Source organism: Rana temporaria, chromosome 4, assembly GCF_905171775.1.
Source record: "Rana temporaria chromosome 4, aRanTem1.1, whole genome shotgun sequence".
Taxonomy (NCBI): Eukaryota; Metazoa; Chordata; class Amphibia; order Anura; family Ranidae; genus Rana; species Rana temporaria.
In genome coordinates this window covers 184,875,046-184,893,238 of record NC_053492.1, presented here as the reverse complement: position 1 = coordinate 184,893,238, position 18,193 = coordinate 184,875,046, and the positions used below count along the sequence as shown (strand labels likewise).

The 18,193-nt window shown below is 43.7% G+C and overlaps 1 protein-coding gene across 1 annotated transcript in view; it reads right to left on the bottom strand.

Annotated features, from left to right (window-relative positions):
* Positions 1-18,193, bottom strand: part of ACAP2 (ArfGAP with coiled-coil, ankyrin repeat and PH domains 2) — a 178,735-nt gene that overhangs the window by 42,345 nt on the left and 118,197 nt on the right. The window contains exons 15-17 of the mRNA XM_040347722.1: positions 14,390-14,459; positions 12,239-12,333; positions 7,278-7,450 (exon numbers count right to left, since the gene is read on the bottom strand). Of these exons, the coding sequence (XP_040203656.1) occupies positions 7,278-7,450; positions 12,239-12,333; positions 14,390-14,459 (338 nt within the window). The remainder of the gene's footprint in view (positions 1-7,277; positions 7,451-12,238; positions 12,334-14,389; positions 14,460-18,193) is intronic.

Below are 18,193 nucleotides of genomic sequence, written 5' to 3'. Positions count from 1 at the left end.
GTTGCAAATTGGATGGAGTGCCTTTTACAGGTGATTGACTTTGAGCGGGTGGATGGTCTAATGGGGTAGATTTGTTGCACTACTGGCATTGTTTTTTTCGGGTGTGTACATGCCCAGTCCCCCCCCCCCCCTTCTTTCAACAATGTATAGGGCAAGGAATTATGCTTTGAAATGGACTTAGTGGGTAATTAACTAATTCATTATTTTAACGTATTGGCAATACTAGCAAGCACATTACCTGCCCCCGGTTCACACTCCCAGGGCTACTCAGTTAATATAGATCAACTGTAGAGGAATAGCAAGTAGAAATATGCATATTCTTTAGCCCTATACATTGTTGTTGTTTTTACCAGCCTAATCTGTATATCCAACTAGGCAGTTTACATTTGGAATCAGGAGTCACTATGAGGATACTTTTGATCATGCACGGTAAATTATTAATGACCATCATCTATACATAATTATGTGGAACTTTTCACCCTTTGCACGATTTTTCCTGGGGGGTGGCATAGCTGAATTTATAGTTTTCTATTCTATTTAAATCCAATTTCTACCTGAATAGTCAATACTGACTTATTGAATTAATCTAATAACCTAAAAATCTTCTTGGCCTGATGATCCCTTGGTAATAACACAAACCAATGTCCCACTGACCAATTTGGTGGCTCCGACTCCCACCAAGAAGTTGCCGTGGCTGGTATATAATGGTTTGGTTCCCTATATAATGCTATGGTCGCTTAAATTAGGGGTCGTCAACCCCCGGTCCCTGGGCCACTACCAGGCCATGGCCCTTCTGCAGGCAGGCATGAGAGCGCTGGGTGGATGGAATAAGTGAGAGGGCGGGCAAGTAGAGATATCATCTCTCCGCCCCCTGCATCACTGATTTTCCGCCCTCAAAGCCAGTGCTCTGTCTCAGTGTCAAAAGTTGGGCGGGGAGCAGAGAGATGACATCTCACTGCCTGCCCAGCATCGCCGCTCGCCCGCGGCTCCTCGCTGTGAGAACTAAGATTCCTTGTTCAGTGGCGCAGATTGCCTGCCCCCCCCCCGACAGCTAATTAGGAATGGCAGAAGGGTGGAGCCAGAGAGTGACAGCCGAAGGAGTCCCGGACCCTCCCTCTGCCAGGTGAGACCGGCTGCAGCATGAAGAGGGAGACACCCTGCTACATCCAGAAGGGCGATCCCACAGATATGCAACATCATCAGTGACAGGTGAGCTGTGTGTGGGAGTACATGTGAGGTGTGCTGGGACTTGTAGCTCACTCCTCAGCTGTCTGCATGATATACCACAAGGAGCGCTCCACTCACTCCGCATCTGGTGACAGGCAACGTGGCAATCCACATATTGTGGCAGGCAGTGTGGCAGGTGATGTGGCAAGTGACATTCCGCATCTTGTGGCAGTAAGCGTGGCAGGTGATGTGGCAAGTGACAATGCAGGCGATGTGGCAAGTGTCATTCCGCATTTGGTGATAGGCAGCGTGGCAAGTGACTATCAAAATCTGGTAGCAGGCGACAGTGGCAAGTGACACACTTAGGGTTTCCACTGATTCTACATTATGGCGAGTTGAACCATTTCATTTATTACTACAATGTGATAATGGAAATAATGCGCTTCAATCACCCTGACACCATATCAACCATGGTGCGGTGATGATTGAAGCACCAACACCAGCCATTGCCCACGGAAAAAAAAAAAAAAAAAATCACAATTTTCTTCCACGCAGCCGATCCCCGGTGCCAAAAAGGTTGGAGACCACCGACTTAAATGATCAATTCCACAAGTTTGGTGAGCACTTGTATCTTTTGTCACCATTATATTATAGACAATTGTATTGGTGTTTAAAATTAACTGGTACAATATTATTGGTATGTTCTATGTAACCCAGATGAAGCTATAGATGCATGTTGAGCTGCCTTGAAGAGACTGCGAAACATTTTCTGCATATCCAAAGCATCTTTTGAACTTCATATATGAAATATCAATTCATGGTCGAATTACAATATGACTGATTTTTATCTGATATTTTGTAATACAATTCTTAAATTTTCTTAAAATCCCATCACCCTAGAGGGAGCGGTGTCTCTCTCCAATCTCATTTTAATTCTTTCAATAGGGATTTGGCTGTATTGGTCTGCCTCTAGAAAGTTTCCAACAACATATATATTCTAGATTTCCATATATAATGAGCTACAATAGAAATGATGTATGTCCAGTTGTGTACCATTTCAAAACATTATCACCTTGTTTACCCCCTCAGTGTCTCCGATTGGTAGACTTGCCCAAAGGTGCTCTGGTTTTGGATACGAGAGTACTACACCATGATACGGTCTATGCTCAATGTCTCCCTGGCCTGTAACCTCTGGGATGCCCTGCTACATGAACCAATCTTGTCCTTATCAAGTAACCAGAGGAAACTAGAGGCGTTTGTGTTCCTGGCAGCCCGGTAAAACCTTGCTCGAGTGTGGAGACATGTTCTTAATCTTGCTGAAGCAGAACAGAGACCCATGGGCATTATGGTACACAAGGTGCTCACATCTATCCTTCAAGATACACCCACCCAGTACCTCAAGGTCTGGAGCCCCTGGATTGATTACAACACTCCCATGAATATAATTCATAACTTGTTATCTTTATGATTTTTTTCGGTGACAAGCGCCAAGGCCCCCTGGTCAGCCCATGAGTGTCCCTTTCCCTCCCCTTTCTATTCCCTTTTTTTACTCCCAAGCAAGTTTTCCATATTTTTTTCCCCATTTATTCCTTGCCTGTTCCTACATTCCCTATAACCCTGCCAAAGGTGATGAGCATATCCACCTCTCCCTACCCCACTCCTTTTGCTTTAGTGGTTGCAAGAAGCGACGGCAGTGGCCAGCGCGGTCTTGGCATTCTCACACGCCGAGGAGGCCACCTGTGTGAACCGCCCCTGGCGTATAGGTGACTCCTGACACTGGTACTGGGGGGGGGATCCCAGCATCACATGGTTAACTAGGCAGGAGGGCGTATTCCCTCACATTGGCCACAATCAGGATACAATCAGGATATAAATTGTCCAGCCCTTATTCACTCTGCCAGAGGACTTTGCTTCCCTCCAGGAGAAGTGCCATTTCCTCTTCAGGGTAAGTGTGGAACTTACTACCTCCGCCTCTTTATTTATACTATGTTCCATGCAAATAACCTCTTCTATCATTTACCCCTTTCTATCAATCTTAGAAGGGGACCTTGCCACTATTCTTTTGAATATCCAAGTCCTCCCTTCCCTGGAAACTTGGTCTTCATTGGAAATCCTCCACATACCCCAAGGACTTACCAGTGCCTTGTGACAATCTAGGTAACACTTCTTTACTACTCCCTTCACTGCTCGCCTTTCCTGCTTTCCCCTCCTCAGCCTGTTCCCCCGTTGCACCCTTCTCCCTTTTTCCCATTTTTTCTCCAAATATATATATTATATATATATATTTTTTTTCCTCATTGCACCACTTCTTCCCTTTTTCCTTCACACCATAACCGTTTCCCTTCATCTATCTTTTCCCTCACTCCCACTTCCTTTCACTTTTCTTCCATCACATCATTCACTCACCTTTTCTTTTCTTTTCTTTGTTCCTTTCCAATACATTGTTTTGCACCAATCACTTTCACTGCTCTCCCCACTTTTTTCTTCCCTCCCCTCTCTTTTTCCATTTTCCCCTCAATTTTCAATTCTCCTTTCACCTCACTCACGCTTATGCCTCCTCCCACCCATTTCACTTTGTTTTCCACACACTTCTTATCCCTTTGTTCCCCTCCCGACCACGTTCATTCCCTTCCCTTCCCCCACCCCTTCCTACCTACTCATTTCATTCTCTTTTCGCATTCCCTTTTGGTTTTCTCCCTCTTTCCTTTTCTATCCTCTTTTCACCAGGCCAATTTAATTGCTGTTTACATTCAGCACACACCGTTCCTTCACACTTTCCTCTTTCTCTTCGCGTCCCTTTTCCCTTCCTCTTTCCCATCTCCACATTTTTTCCCTCCACTATTTCCTTTCCACTGCCCCCCCCTTTCTCTCACACTCACCTTTTGTCCCCCATCTCATATTTCTCTTTCACTTCAGTGTCCTTCCCTTTTCATTTCTTCCCTGTTCGCCCAGCCACTCCCTCACTCTTTTCATTCCCATCTCACCACCTCCCAGTGTTCTATTTGTAACCTTCCCAATTGGTAACTCCTTTAATAAATCTATCGAACCAAATTATACTTTTACACTCATTTTAGAAATGTATGTCTGGGTTGGCAATTTTTGGCATGCCAGGTAATCAACTATTCCATAGGCATGTCCTTTGCTTGTATACATACATATACATTGCAATAAACCCTAAAAAAATACTGTATTTTAACTATCCCACTGTAGGCCACCAACTCCTTCCATGTGATCCCCCCCCCCCTGCCTACCACCTTGTTGGGCGTCGCCCTAGATCAGGTGACCCCTTGTAGAGTCACACTTGATTACCCAGATTTTAATTAATCTTTTCTATACTATTTATATATTGCATTCCACTTTTTCCTCTCTACCCCTCCCCTTTTTTCTTTTCCTATGAAAAGTGCCTCTACATAGATGGGGCCTAGGGCAGGGTGGGTGACCAAGTGAAATGAATACGTAATACCATTAAATAATCTCTTGTAACTTCCTTTTCAGTTACAACAAAATGGTTGAAACGCGCTAGGATTTTTTATACATGCGATGTTCACTGTATCCAGCTGTATAATAATCTGTTGTATGCTGTAAACTATATGAAAACACATTGCTATGTCCTTTGTATATACCGCTACTCATGTCCTATTTATACTCCCCATTTCTTTTGGTGTATGTGACATTCCCTTAATAAACCTTTTTACATTTTTACATATTGCATCCAACCCTTTATTTGAGCTGCCTAAAAACCCCACTGGGGGGAAAATTTCTCTGTCGCAAGAGCCATTCTTCCCTTTTTATTCCTCCATTCAGCAAGGCAGTTTTTACAGCTAGGGAAAACATTCCTGTTTCTGGAAGGCTCACTGCACTAGACCTGCACATGTTTCTCATCCAAGCCATGTCACTGCTCTGCATATTTCATCCTGATGTTCTTGGCTTGTTGATTGTATTACAACAAGCATGCCTTAATTTGATTTTTCATTTGTATCCCTATATTGTACTATTGCTTCCAGTTCATGACTTTTTTTATATTGTTTAGGAAAAACCTAATAAATCTTTTGTTTTTAGGCAACTTTACCAAACTCAAAGAGAATACATCTCCATGGTGATACTCTGACACAGAGGGAGTCCTTCTGCATTTACAAAGAAGAGTAAACACAAGAATGGTATGATTTAGGTTTGCAAGCAACACTATCAGTATATACTGTATACAAATAGTATGCATTAAAACAGCAGGCAAGCATAAGCACATGTACAAACATAAAAAATAAAAAAAATCACATATAGGCAGCTAATGGCTGACCATGGCCTTTATATTTGATTATATTCAGTACTTCGAGGCTGTGTGACTACAGGCAACCAATGCGCTGGCCATACTCAAATTCTACACAAGTCCAACAGACAACGCATAGTGAACACCACTATGCTCTCTTGGAAAGCTGCCTTAGGATATACAGTAACCTGTGAACACATAATTAGAGTGGATGTAAACCCAATTCATGAAATTTGAGCTGGTCACATTTATCTGCAGTGTTTTGTCATCTCTCTTCAGAGCACTTAGTCTGGTAGCTCTGTCCTGCCCCATTCCACTGTTATCAGCCTGAAAACGTTTGACAAACTCTCTGAGGCCGAAGACAGAGCAGGTTGCTATGGATTAGCAGCCAGCTAAACAATTCACATGGGTGGTGTGCCTTTCCTCCAATCAACTTTTTCACTGTGTCTAGTAATGATCTCCTCCTACAGATGAATGAGGACGTGAAATATCTAACAGGACGTGTACTTTCCAATTAGTAGGTAAAGATGAAGATAGCAGATATACATGTAAAACTTATACAGGGAGACTTGTTTAATCTCTGTGTATCATCTAAACTGCTCACTTCACCAGGTATATTGTGAGGGTTTACATCCACTTTAAAGGAAAACATTATTTTTATTTAAATTGGACTTTACTTTATTGTAAATGTAAGCAAGCTACAAACATAATAAATATTCCTTTGTCACGCTGATCCAATGGCTTTAGTACTCTGAGTCACTCATCACAATCTGTTCAGTTATGACAGTCCATCCCATACACCCCCCCCAGGTACAGTGTTTCTTGAATGTCCATAGACAACAAGCAACTTTGCAAATACAATCTCTCACCTTTGCATTTTTCTACCCTACATTTCCCCAAGAGGTGTCAGAGCCAGGCCAGCGTAAAGACTGCATGGTTTATGTTTCTATTTGCACTATAACTACAGAAAATGGACTCTGAACTAGAAAACCATTTTGCTCGATTCACCGTAGAACACAAAATGCTAGGAGGAGCCCCTGCATAAGAATAGCTACAGTGCAGAATGCACATCTGCAGACTAGGGCTAAAAAGAAGGCAAGAGGCGTATTCTACGTTCGACAACTACATGTTTGGAGTGACCCAAGATGAAGATATTGGTAGGGCCTAACTGACTCCATGAAGGTGGTGCCTATTTCTAGCAGTTTGTGCTCTCCAGTGATCACATGAGTGCAGTACTGTGAAGAAAGCATACACATACTGTATATAACTCCTGGTATCTTAGACACAGGCCTAGCTGGTCACTCCAGAAAATCAGCTAGAGAATAAAACAAAACCTCCCCACACTGTTCCTTGCTGTTCACTCATCACTGTTAAGGTGGTCTTATAAGACAACAACAGGAAGATGCATGAAGTGCTAAGGGGCAGTCTGGGGCCAGAAAAACATGAAACTGGTTTGCCATTTGCATTGCAGAGCATTCTGAGCTTTGAGGACCTTCAGGTTCTATACAAAGGAACTGAGTCTTTGTGCTGGCACCTAGACCTGTGTCAAAAATCCAGCCAGTCAATGGCACCGACATTTGTGCTGACAAATTTTATTTTTTATTTAGATATAAAAGACAGACACTAAATGCTCTGCCTGTCATTAAAAGGTTACCATCTATGGTAGATTAAATAGTAGAACTATGTTGTTCAGACAGCAATAGGTGTGTTTACTGAATACGGAGGTGTTCATAAAGCATAAATGTAAAGACTTACAGAAATTTGCATACAAAATTCATAATGAAGGATATTCATGTTAACTATCAAATTAAGTGTACCTGAAGTACCATAGGATATTTGTAGTTACCTAATAGTCTGGTGGGCGTTCTAGAGTTTTCTTCTGCGCCTAGACTTTTGTCAGTTAAACTAAGGCGGTTGTCATTCAAGCTTTTCTTTCTTGCTACGAATGCTGATTCACGACTATGATCCACAAACAGCTTTTCCACATACTTTGCTTTGATGTAAGCTTCTTTCTCCTGTCTTTCAGCATAAAAAAATTACTTTTGTAAATGTGTGCTGTCAGAGAACAGAACAGTTTTTTTCACAACAATCCCACCAGGTTATTTCAAAAATTTAACAAATGGTCTAAGATAATTTGCTAAACGTTACTTAAACTAATGACCCCTGATCTGACCATAATCAGCTAGATCACATGGCCATTATCTCAGGAAAATATGTAGAGGACATCGTAAATAAACCATAAGGGATAGTACAGGGTGACACAGAACAAAAAAAAAGAAGGATTCTGTCTTTTACACTGTCATAGTGTATGAAACAGGGGACAGAAAATAGGTAAAATGGTGGACTGAAGTATATTAATCAGTGAAATGGTTCTTTCAGCTGGTTTCTTGTTACAATAATATGTTCCTTAACCACTTCCATACAGGGCATTTTCACCCCCTTCCTGCCCAGACCAATTTTTAGTTTTCAGCGCGGTCGCACTTTGAATGACAAATGCGCGGTCGTGCGACGTGGCTCCAAAACAAAATTGACGCCCTTTTTTTCCCACAAATAGAGCTTTCTTTTGGTGGTATTTAATCACCTCTGCGGTTTTTATTTTTTGCGCTATAAACAAAAGAAGAGCGACAATTTTGAAAAAAACACAATATCTTACTTTTTGATTTAATAAATATCATAATTAAAACAAAAAAATACCGATACGTATTCTTCTACATATTTTTGGTAAAAAAACGCAATAAGCGTTTTTGATCGGTTTGTGCAAAAGTTCTAGCATCTACAAAATAGGGAATAGAATTATGGCATTTTTATACATTTTTTTACTAGTAATGGCGGCGATCTGCAATTTTTATTGTGACCGTGACATTGCAGCGGACATATCGGACACTTTTGACACATTTTTGGGACCATTCACATTTATACAGCGATTAGTGCTATAAAACTGCACTGATTACTGTGTAAATGTGACTGGCAGGGAAAGGGTTAACACTAGGGGGCGAGGAAGGGGTTAATATGTTCCCGAAAGTGTGTGCTAACTGTAGGGGGAGGGGGACTCACAAGGGGAGGAGACAGATGTGTGTTCCTCTGTACTGGGAAAACACATCGGTCTCCTCCCTGCTGACAGGACATGGATCTGTGTGTTTACACACACACAGATCCATGGTCCTGCCATGATTGCGGACCGGGTCCCGAGCAATGCGGCGGGGGCGCGTGCACGCCCCCCTAGCCTCCCGGGAATGCAAGGACGTCATATGACGTCCACTCTGAGGAAGGGAGGGTTCCCACCGACGTCATTTTACAATGACTCGGTAGGGAAAGTGTTACAGAGGAGTTCCACCCAAAAATGGAACTTCCGCTATATGTGCAGGTGAGCGGATACCCTAATTTTAGAGGGATCTAGCTCCCACTTCCTCCTGGAGCACCGCGGCGCCAGAAGGAAGTTTACCTCTCCCCCCTCCCTCTCGACAATCATCTGGGACAGGTCACAGATGATTGCCCGGCCAGTCACGGTGCACAGCGCGGCTCGTGCATGTGCAGTGTGTGCCCGGCGCCACAGAAAGGAGGGGGAGAGGGGTGGTGCTTCGTACGCCCACATCGCTGGATCGTGGGACAGGTGAGTGTCCGACTAATAAAAGTGAGCAGCTACACTTTTTGTATCTGCTGAAATTTTTTTATGGTCAGCTTCACACTGCTGCGCAAAGATGCAAATACCAACAATGCAGCATTCAAGACATTAGGTGCGCTTTCAGAAAATGCATCAAAAATGCACAACTTAAAATGTATTGGGACCGTGGCTAAAACTGTGGGCAACACACATGAAAACTGAAGATACACCCGCACTGTGTCCAAACTGTTGCACAGTAGTTTGAAGCTGGCTTAACATGGACTATAGTGCCTTGAAAAAGTATTCATGCCCCTTGATGTTTTCCTAATTTTGTCATGCTCCAACAGTGGTTCTCAACCTTAATAGTGCCGTGACCCCTTGATAAAATTTCCCAAGTTGTGGGGACCCCCAACAGTAAAATAATTTTCGTAGCGTGGGTTGTCAGCACCCAAGGAAAGACAAGTAATTTGCGCTCCTAATCCACGGACATTTAGCGATCCCCGAGTCCCTTCCACTCGTACAGTATTAAAACCCCTTATGGTACATATTGGGATCTACCACTCTCTTTGTTCTCCTTTCTATCCCCTTTATCTCTCTCTATCCTAATTTCTTTCTTCCCCCCCCTTCTCTCTCTAGACCCGCCTTTCTTGTTTTTTCTCTGGGTGGCCACGAAAAGGCTGGGAGAGAGTGGGCTTCTGGAACAGCCCAGGATTCGGTGACCCCTGGCAAATCGTCATTCGACCCCCAGGTTGAGAACCACTGTGTTACAACCAAAAACGTGAATGTATTTTGTTGGGATTTTATGTAATGGACCAACACAGTGCCACATAATTGTGAAGTGGAAGGAAAATTATAAATGGTTTCTAAACTTTGTAGAACCACCTTTCGCTGCAGTTACAGCGGCAAGTCTTTTTGGAGATGTTTCAACCAGCTTTGCGCATCTACAGAGTGACATTTTTGCCCATTCTTCTTTGCAAAATAGGTCAAGCTCCGACAGATTGGATGGAGAGTGTCTGTAAAATTTTCAAGTCTTGCCATAGATTCATAATTGGATTTAGGTCTGGACTTTGACTGGGCCATTCTAACAAATGAATATGCTTTTATCTAAACCATTCTGTATGTCCTGCTGGATAGTAAATGCGGCTCCGCCCCAGTCTCAAGTCTTTTGCAGACTAACAGGCTTTCTTCGAAGATTGCCCTTATTTGGCTCCATCTATCTTCCCTAAACTCTGACCAGCTTTCCTGTCCCTGCTGAAGAAAAGCATCCACACAACATGATGCTGCCACCGCCATGTTTCACGGTGGGGATGGTGTATTCAGGGTGATATGCAGATAGTTTTCCACCACACACAGCATGTTGCTTTTAGGCCAAAGAGTTCAAATTTGATCTCATCTGTCCAGAACACACTTCGACACGTTTGCCGTGTCCCCCACATGGCTTTTCGTAAACTCCTGATGGGACTTTTTATGGCTTTCTTTCAACAATGGGTTTCTTCTTGCCACTTTTCCATAAAGGCCAAAATTGGGGAGTGCATGACTAAGGCCCCTTTCACACTGGGGCGGGAGGCGCGGCGTCGGTATAGCGCCGCTAAAAATAGCGGCGCTATACCATCGGATTTGCCGCGGGATTCAATCGCTAGCGGTGCAGTATTAACCCTCGCTAGCGGCCGATAAAGGGTTAACATCGCCCGCAATGCGCCTCTGCAGAGGCGCATTGCAGGCGGTATTGCCGCGGTTTCCCATTATTTAAAATGGGAAGGAGCGGTGAAGGAGCGATATACACGCCGCTCCTCTCACCGCTCCAAAGATGCTGCTGGCAGGAGATTTATTTTTCTCTCCCGCCAGCACATCGCCTCAGTGTAAAAGCACTCGGGCTTTCACATTGAGTATGCAGTGCAGGAGTTTTTCAGGCGGTATAGCAGCGCTATTTTTAGCGATGTACCGCCTAAAAAATTCCTCAGTGTGAAAGGGGTCTAATAGTTGTCCTGTAGACGGATTCTCCCATCTGAACTGTGAATCTCTGCAGCTCCTCCAGAGTTACCATGGGCCCTCTTGGCTACTTCTCTGATTAATGCTCTCCTTGCCTGGCCTGTCAGTTTAGGTGGACGCCCATGTCTTGGCAGGTCTGCAGTTGTGCCATACTCTCTCCATTTTTGAATAATGGATTCAACAGTCAAAGCTTGGGGTATTTTTTTATAGCCTACCCCTGCATTAAACTTCTCCACAACTTTTATCCCTGACCTGTCTGGTGTGTTTATTGGCCTTCATGATGCCGTTTGTTCACCAAGGTTCTCTAACAAACTTCTGAGGGCTTCACAGAACTGAGATTAAATTATACACAGGTGGACTATATTTACTAATTAGGTCAGGGCTCAAAATTTCAAGTCATGAGCCACTAGCCAGGCCTTAAGAGTTACTCGCCACCAGTTGCCCCACCCAACCTCTCCCCTGCCCCACCCCCAAGTCCGCCCCTAAACATGCCCTTGTAAATTATCTCATGAAATTACACTGTTAAATGTTTAAAGCAAAATTAAGTTCTAAAAATAAATAACAACTATAATATTAACAAAGCATATCAGTGCCCATCAAATGCAGCCTCATTCTGCCCATCAATGCAGCCTCACAGTGCCCATCAATGCAGCCCCACACAACCTCACCGCGCCTGTGACCGCAGCCTCGCCACGCCTGTGAACGCAGCCTCGCCGCGCCCCATCAAAGCAGCTTGACTGTGACCCATTAATCCAGCTTGTCTGTGCCCCATCAATGCAGCTTTACTGTGCCTTATCAATACAGACTCCTTTTTTTTTTTTAAATGAGGAGGGGGTGTGAGGTGGGTATGGAGGGGGTGTGAGGTAAGTAGTTGTTGTTCCTTTTCTACACAGAGATCGCTCTAGTCTTAATGGATACCCCAGACTCTGCCCCCTTCTGTGTATACAGACTCACCTGGATGGATCGCTCCCCTCCCTCTCTCTACCCCGCTTCGCTTGTCTTGTGTATTCACACACACAGCGGGGATGTCCCGCTGTGTGGCACAGAGCTGCATGGGTCTGTGTTCGACGCGCGGTGTAAATATTTCATATTTTCCAGACCAATTCAAAATAAAATATATAGTAGTTTTATGCATTTTTTTTCGCTACAAAGTGAACTGGTATATCTTTACATTATATTCAAAAAAGCATAAAACAACACACACAAAAGACACCTACCTCGTACATCCATTCTGAGGCTTTTTGACACCTATTTTGTCCACTTGTGCTTCGTATATACTATTAATAACATCATTTCCAAGTTCACACATCAGCTATTTGAAAAAATACAGAAATAACTATAAGACATATGTTGGGGACCCATAGGTCAAACTGTTCTGTAAACAGAGTTGTGTATCGTTCAGATACTTCATTTAAAGTGGTGGTAGAGTCAGAAGGTTTTTGATCTTAATGCATTCTATACATCAAGATAAAAAAAAAATCCGTGTGCAGCAGCCCCCCCCCCCAACACTTACCCGAGCCCCATCTCTGTCCAGCGATGTCCACAAGTTCCTCGGCTGTCCTGGACTCTCCTCCTGACTGGCTGAGACATCAGCGGCACCGTTGGCTCCCACTGCTGTCAATCAAAATCAGTTAGCCAATCAGGAGAGAGAGGGGACAGGGTTGAACTGGGGCTCCGTGCCTGAATGGACACAGGGAGCTATGCCTTGGCTCGGGTGCCCCCATAGCAAGCTGCTTGATGTGGGTGCATTCAACAGGAGGGAGAGGCCAGGAGTGCAGAAGAGGCACCCAAGAAGAAGAGGATTCAGGTTGCTCTGTGCAAATCGACTGCTATAGAGCAGGTAAGTATGACATGTTTGTTATTTTTAGAGTAAAAAATAGACTTTACAATCACATTAAAGCAGCGGTTTCATTAACTACAATGAATTCCTATTGTTTTTTTGCTTATTCAAGATGTTGATTCTTATCCAACCAAAATTATTAACATCCTTATCAAATCTAGCTTGATAAATAAATACTGAGTGTAAAAGATCTCAGTTTTCGTATTGCACAGATAGCAAGAGAAATATTGGAATAATGGCAAACTTAAGAGGGAAAAAAATAACATTTTTTTTTTGCATAGTGCAGCCCCGATCTTCCTCTTCTCGGGTCCCCCACCAGTGCTCTGGGCTCCTCTTTGGCAAGTGCCCCCGTAGGAAGCTGCTACCAATGGGGGCACTTGTGCAGGCTTGCTCCCGAGCCACCTTGTCTGCGTTTATTGACACAAACCTGGTGACTCGGCCCTGCCAGCCGCTCCCTCGTCACAGATGGCTCCTGCTGCTATTAATCTGTGCAATGAGGAGGGACAGAGCCAGGAGAACTGCTGCAAGATCAGGAGAACCGCTGCTAGGTCAGGATAGGGCTCACGTAAGTGTAAGGGGAGTGAGGGGGAAACAACTACTTTAAGTTAGTAACAAAACAGTCAGATTTAAATCTGATGTTTGTGTGGGAGTCAGACAAGATGACATATTTTGATATGATACAAATCAGCTTTAACCACTTAAGGACCGTCTCCTGCACATATACGTCGGCAGAATGGCACGGCTGGGCACATGCACGTACAGGTATGTCCTGTGCTAGTACCCAGCCGTGGGTAGCGGACCCGATCGCCGCTGGAGTCCCGCGATCAGTCCCCGAAGCTGAAGAACGGGGAGAGCGGTGTGTAAACACAGCTTCCCCGTTCTTCACTGTGGCGGTGTCATCGATCGTGTGATCCCTTTTATAGGGGGGACACAATCGATGACGTCACACCTACAGCCACACCCCCCTACAGTTGTAAACACACTTCAGATCACACATAACCCCATCGGCGCCCCCTGTGGTTAACTCCCAAACTGCAATTGTCATTTTCACAACAAACAATGCATTTTAAATGCATTTTTTGCTGTGAAAATGACAATGGTCCCAAAAATGTGTCAAAATTGTCCGCCAAAATTTCGCAGTCACGAAAAAAATCGATGATCGCCGCCATTAGTAGTAAAAAAAAAAAAATGCAATATAACTATCCCTCATTTTGTAAGCGCTAAAAATTTAGCGCAAACCAACCGATAAACGCTTCTTGCGATTTTTTTTACCAAAAATGGGTAGAAGAATATGTATCTGCCTAAACTGAGGGAAAACATTTTTTTTTTATATATTTTTGGGGGATATTTATTATAGCAAACTCCCTGGTTTAACCAAAAAATCTATACCTAATCTATTCAGTAAACTTTGTTATTTTCTTATCTAGAAGTGTAACAATCAGACAAACACACTTGGATTACAAGATTCAAGAGGCTCCCACCTCACAAGCTACTGTATATACATTAGTACAGTAATGTGGTTTATTACCTTTAGCAGCTCAGGCTCCCAGGTGTCCAGAGTTAAAGATCTCACTTTTGAAAAATGAACTCCAAGACTCCTTCCATACAAAAAAACATAACAAAAGTAAATAAATAAAAGTAAATAAAGGTTCAAAAATAGTCAAGACACAACTGCAATGACATAGGTCAACTTCTTGCCAAATACTGGTATTTACAGTATATCGAAAAACAAAGAAAGGATTTATTCCATCATTCACTTAAAACTTTTCTGAAAAGTACACATGCGCCACACAAAAAAATTGTTAAAGTGGTTGTAAACCTAATGTGCAGCAATTAGCAAAGACATGCACCATGTTTTAGCTCTTTCTAAATACAAATCCAAAGCACATTAGATTTACCCATTTTCTCTTCCATATGCCTGTCACAACCCTCCGAAAAACTCTGGTCCGTTTGTGTCGTGATGTCATTGCATTTCTCCATCAGTGCACTCCCCATGGAAATCACACTAGCTCAGCTTAGCATGCTCTAATGTTTGTCAATCAAAGCTGAGGGAGTGTGGTGCCACAATTTTATTTTATTTTATTGCACTGGAGCCAAGATTTTTTTTTTATTATCAAAGCGAGGAGGATTGGAGTTGACAGGCCGCTCTTTTTACAGGCAGACCAAGGACAAGTGAGTTGTGCTCTTATTATGTAATAGAAAAACTTTCAATTTACAACCACTTTAAACCCTGCATTATTTGGAAATGTGTAGCTCTAGATTGCCACTAATGCCCTGTACACGCGATCGGTTCGTCTGATGAAAATGGTCCATCGGTCCGTTTTCGTCGGACAAACCGATCGTGTGTGGGCTCGATCAGTTCCCCCCCCCCCCCATATCAGTGAAAAAAAAATAGAACCCGTTTTAAAATTTTCGTATGGTTAAAAAAAACGATAGAAAAAAAAAAACGATAGTCTGTGGGGAAATCCATCGGTCAAAAATCCACGCATGCTCAGAATCAAGTCGATGCTTGTTCGGAAGCATTGAATTTCATTTTTCTCTGCACGTCGTTGTGTTTTACGTCACTGCGTTAGACACGATCGGATTTTTAACCAATGGTGGGTAGGCAAGACTGATGAAAGTCAGCTTCATCGGATATCTGATGAAAAAATCCATCGGTTCGTTTTCATCAGACGAACCGATCGTGTGTACAGGGCATAAGGGTTTTTTGTCTAAAGTGAGCCTATGTTCCATGCTGTCTGGGGAGGTTCAGATATGGAACATATTTACCATCCTATGATACAAGGAACCCAATTTCTTCCATCCCCATCTACGTTACCGCTGACGGCCTATGTTGGGCCTCCCCTGCCAGGCATACTACTACTTCTGGTGTGGTTCGGCGGGCTCTGTTCGGTTCTGCAACATGTTACCAAGTATAGTGCCCCTGTAACTTTCTGGGCGAATTTGAATCTGCAGGGGCTGTTTATCCTGGCTTAGCACAGGCGGTCTTTTCTGTTTGAACTGAGATAGCAAATCATGCCATCACCTCTGGTGCTCCATTGTGCACATCCCCAATTGGCAGTTGCCATGTTCAGTTTTGAGATCAAAGCGCAACCTGATTTGGGGGGGTTTTTGCGATGAAATTTTGATTTAGTTTTTTTACTTTAATTTTCAGCTTTGCAATATTTATTTTAAAGGCACACAATTTTGCTATGTGTACTTTGAGTGGAGGTCGATTCGGTTTACCTCCTACAACTGGCAATTACAATGAACTCATGATGTGTAGTATATCTGTTGTTCTGCATATATCCCAGGTGGAGATTCAGAGATAACTTATACCTACACCATAACCAATATGGCTCTCCTTTTCATAACTCAACTCAAAGTTCAATAAATCTTTGCCCTTTACTCTCCCAGATCTCCATCTGGATACTGACGGGAGATATGTTGTGCTTCATACAGAGGGCAAATATCCCACCTCCGGCCACTATGTTTATTTTATTTTTAACTGGCGCCAATTGTGGCACAGTTCCTTACTGCACATATTCTCCTGGCCGGAGATTTTAATATGCCCCCAAATCTTAGCATGGATAAACTTAATCCTGATCCTAATATGGAGGCTCTCTTGTCATGCTGGGCAGAGACATTTGGCTTATGTGACATGTGGCGTTGGAGACATCCAAGAGAGAGACAATATACCTGTCAATCAAGTACCTATGCCACGTTATTCCTCATAGACCTTATCTATATGAGTAATTCCTTGACATCTCGTACTCTGGATGTCTCATACTGCCCTGTGGTATTTCCGATCACGCCCCTGTGCTTCTGAAGCTTAGAACTGATCTGGTCCCTGTTTATGGAGGTTTTCTCGCTTCTGGGTATCTGATGAGCGTGCAACTCCCCTGATGACCTTGGGATTAGGAGACTTTTGGGCATGCCACCCGGGGCACAGCAGCCCCTGCAGTGATCTGGGACGCCTTTAAGACCCATGCCGGGGCCAGAATCAATTGACCATAGGTAAAGTCAGAAGGGAGTTATCCCCGGTCCTTGAGGAAGCAGAGGCCAAGGCACAAAAATTTGGAGGCCCAGTATGCAACTACTGGAGCGCAGGATACTTTGAGTTTTACAGGTGTTGTACTAAGAGATAGCGGTGCTATGCACAACCTCCTCTCAGAAAATGATTCTATCCCAAACACACAGAGGATCTTTGAACAGGGTGAAAGGATAGGTAGGCTGTTGGTCTGGCTTGCTAGGGAACGCTCCACAATTACTCACATAGCTCACATCAGGGATGATGACGGTTTATTGCACTCAGACCCAGCCCAGATAAATACCCAGTTTATGAGATTATACAAACTTCTCTACTCCTTCAGAATAGAATATAGTACGGACAGCCTAATAGCCTTTTTGGATACTATAGAGTTCCCAGAGCTCTCAGCTGCAGCCTGTCAAAGACTTGATGCTCCTTTTACCATAAAGGAGGTACAGAACACAGTGGCCACACTTCAGACAGCCAAGACTCTGGGTCCGGATGGACTTCCGGCTAAAGTTTATAAGACTCATATTGAGGTCATAGTCTCCCACTTCCACAAACTACTTCAGACTGTGGTGGAGGAAGACTGTATCCTAAGATCTATGACTAAAGCAGTGATTGTTGTGGTTCTAAGCCAGGTAAAGACCCTGGGAAGACTGTGTGCATCCCACCGCCCAATTTTTGTACTAAATGTAGACATGAAGGTGTTTACCAAAATTCTGGCTAATCGCCTCAACTCGGTTATCTTATCTTTGGTACACGAAAATCAATCTGGGTTCATGCCTAGCAAGGGCACTGACATCAGCATCCGTTGACTATACACCAACAGTGACAACCTTAGAAACAGTACCTCCACTGGAGTTGTGGCCTACCTTGACGCAGAGAAGGCCTTTGACTCCGTTGAGTGGGCCTTCCTGTGGCAAGTGCTAGGTAAGTTTGGCTTTGGTCCCAAATTTATATCTTGGATCCAACAGCTCTAGAGCTCCCCAACGGCTAGGGTCAGAACTAATGGTATCCTATTCCCAGCACTCAATCTTGGCAGAGGCACCAAATAAAGATGCCCGTTCTCTCCTGGGCTTTTTTGCGCTGGAGCCCCCTGGCTATTCAAATTCACTCCTCTTCAAGAGTTTCCGGTTTACAAGTGGGTCCCTTGCGAGAAACAAATCTCCTTGTATGCAGACGATGCACTACTGTATCCACCTGATGCCGCAGGCTCCCTTGATGTGGCCCTAGACATTATAGACCGCTTTGGAGTTTTCTCAGGCATCAGAATCAATTGGAGCAAGTTGCTTCTGTTTTCCCTATCTCAGCCGCCCCCCC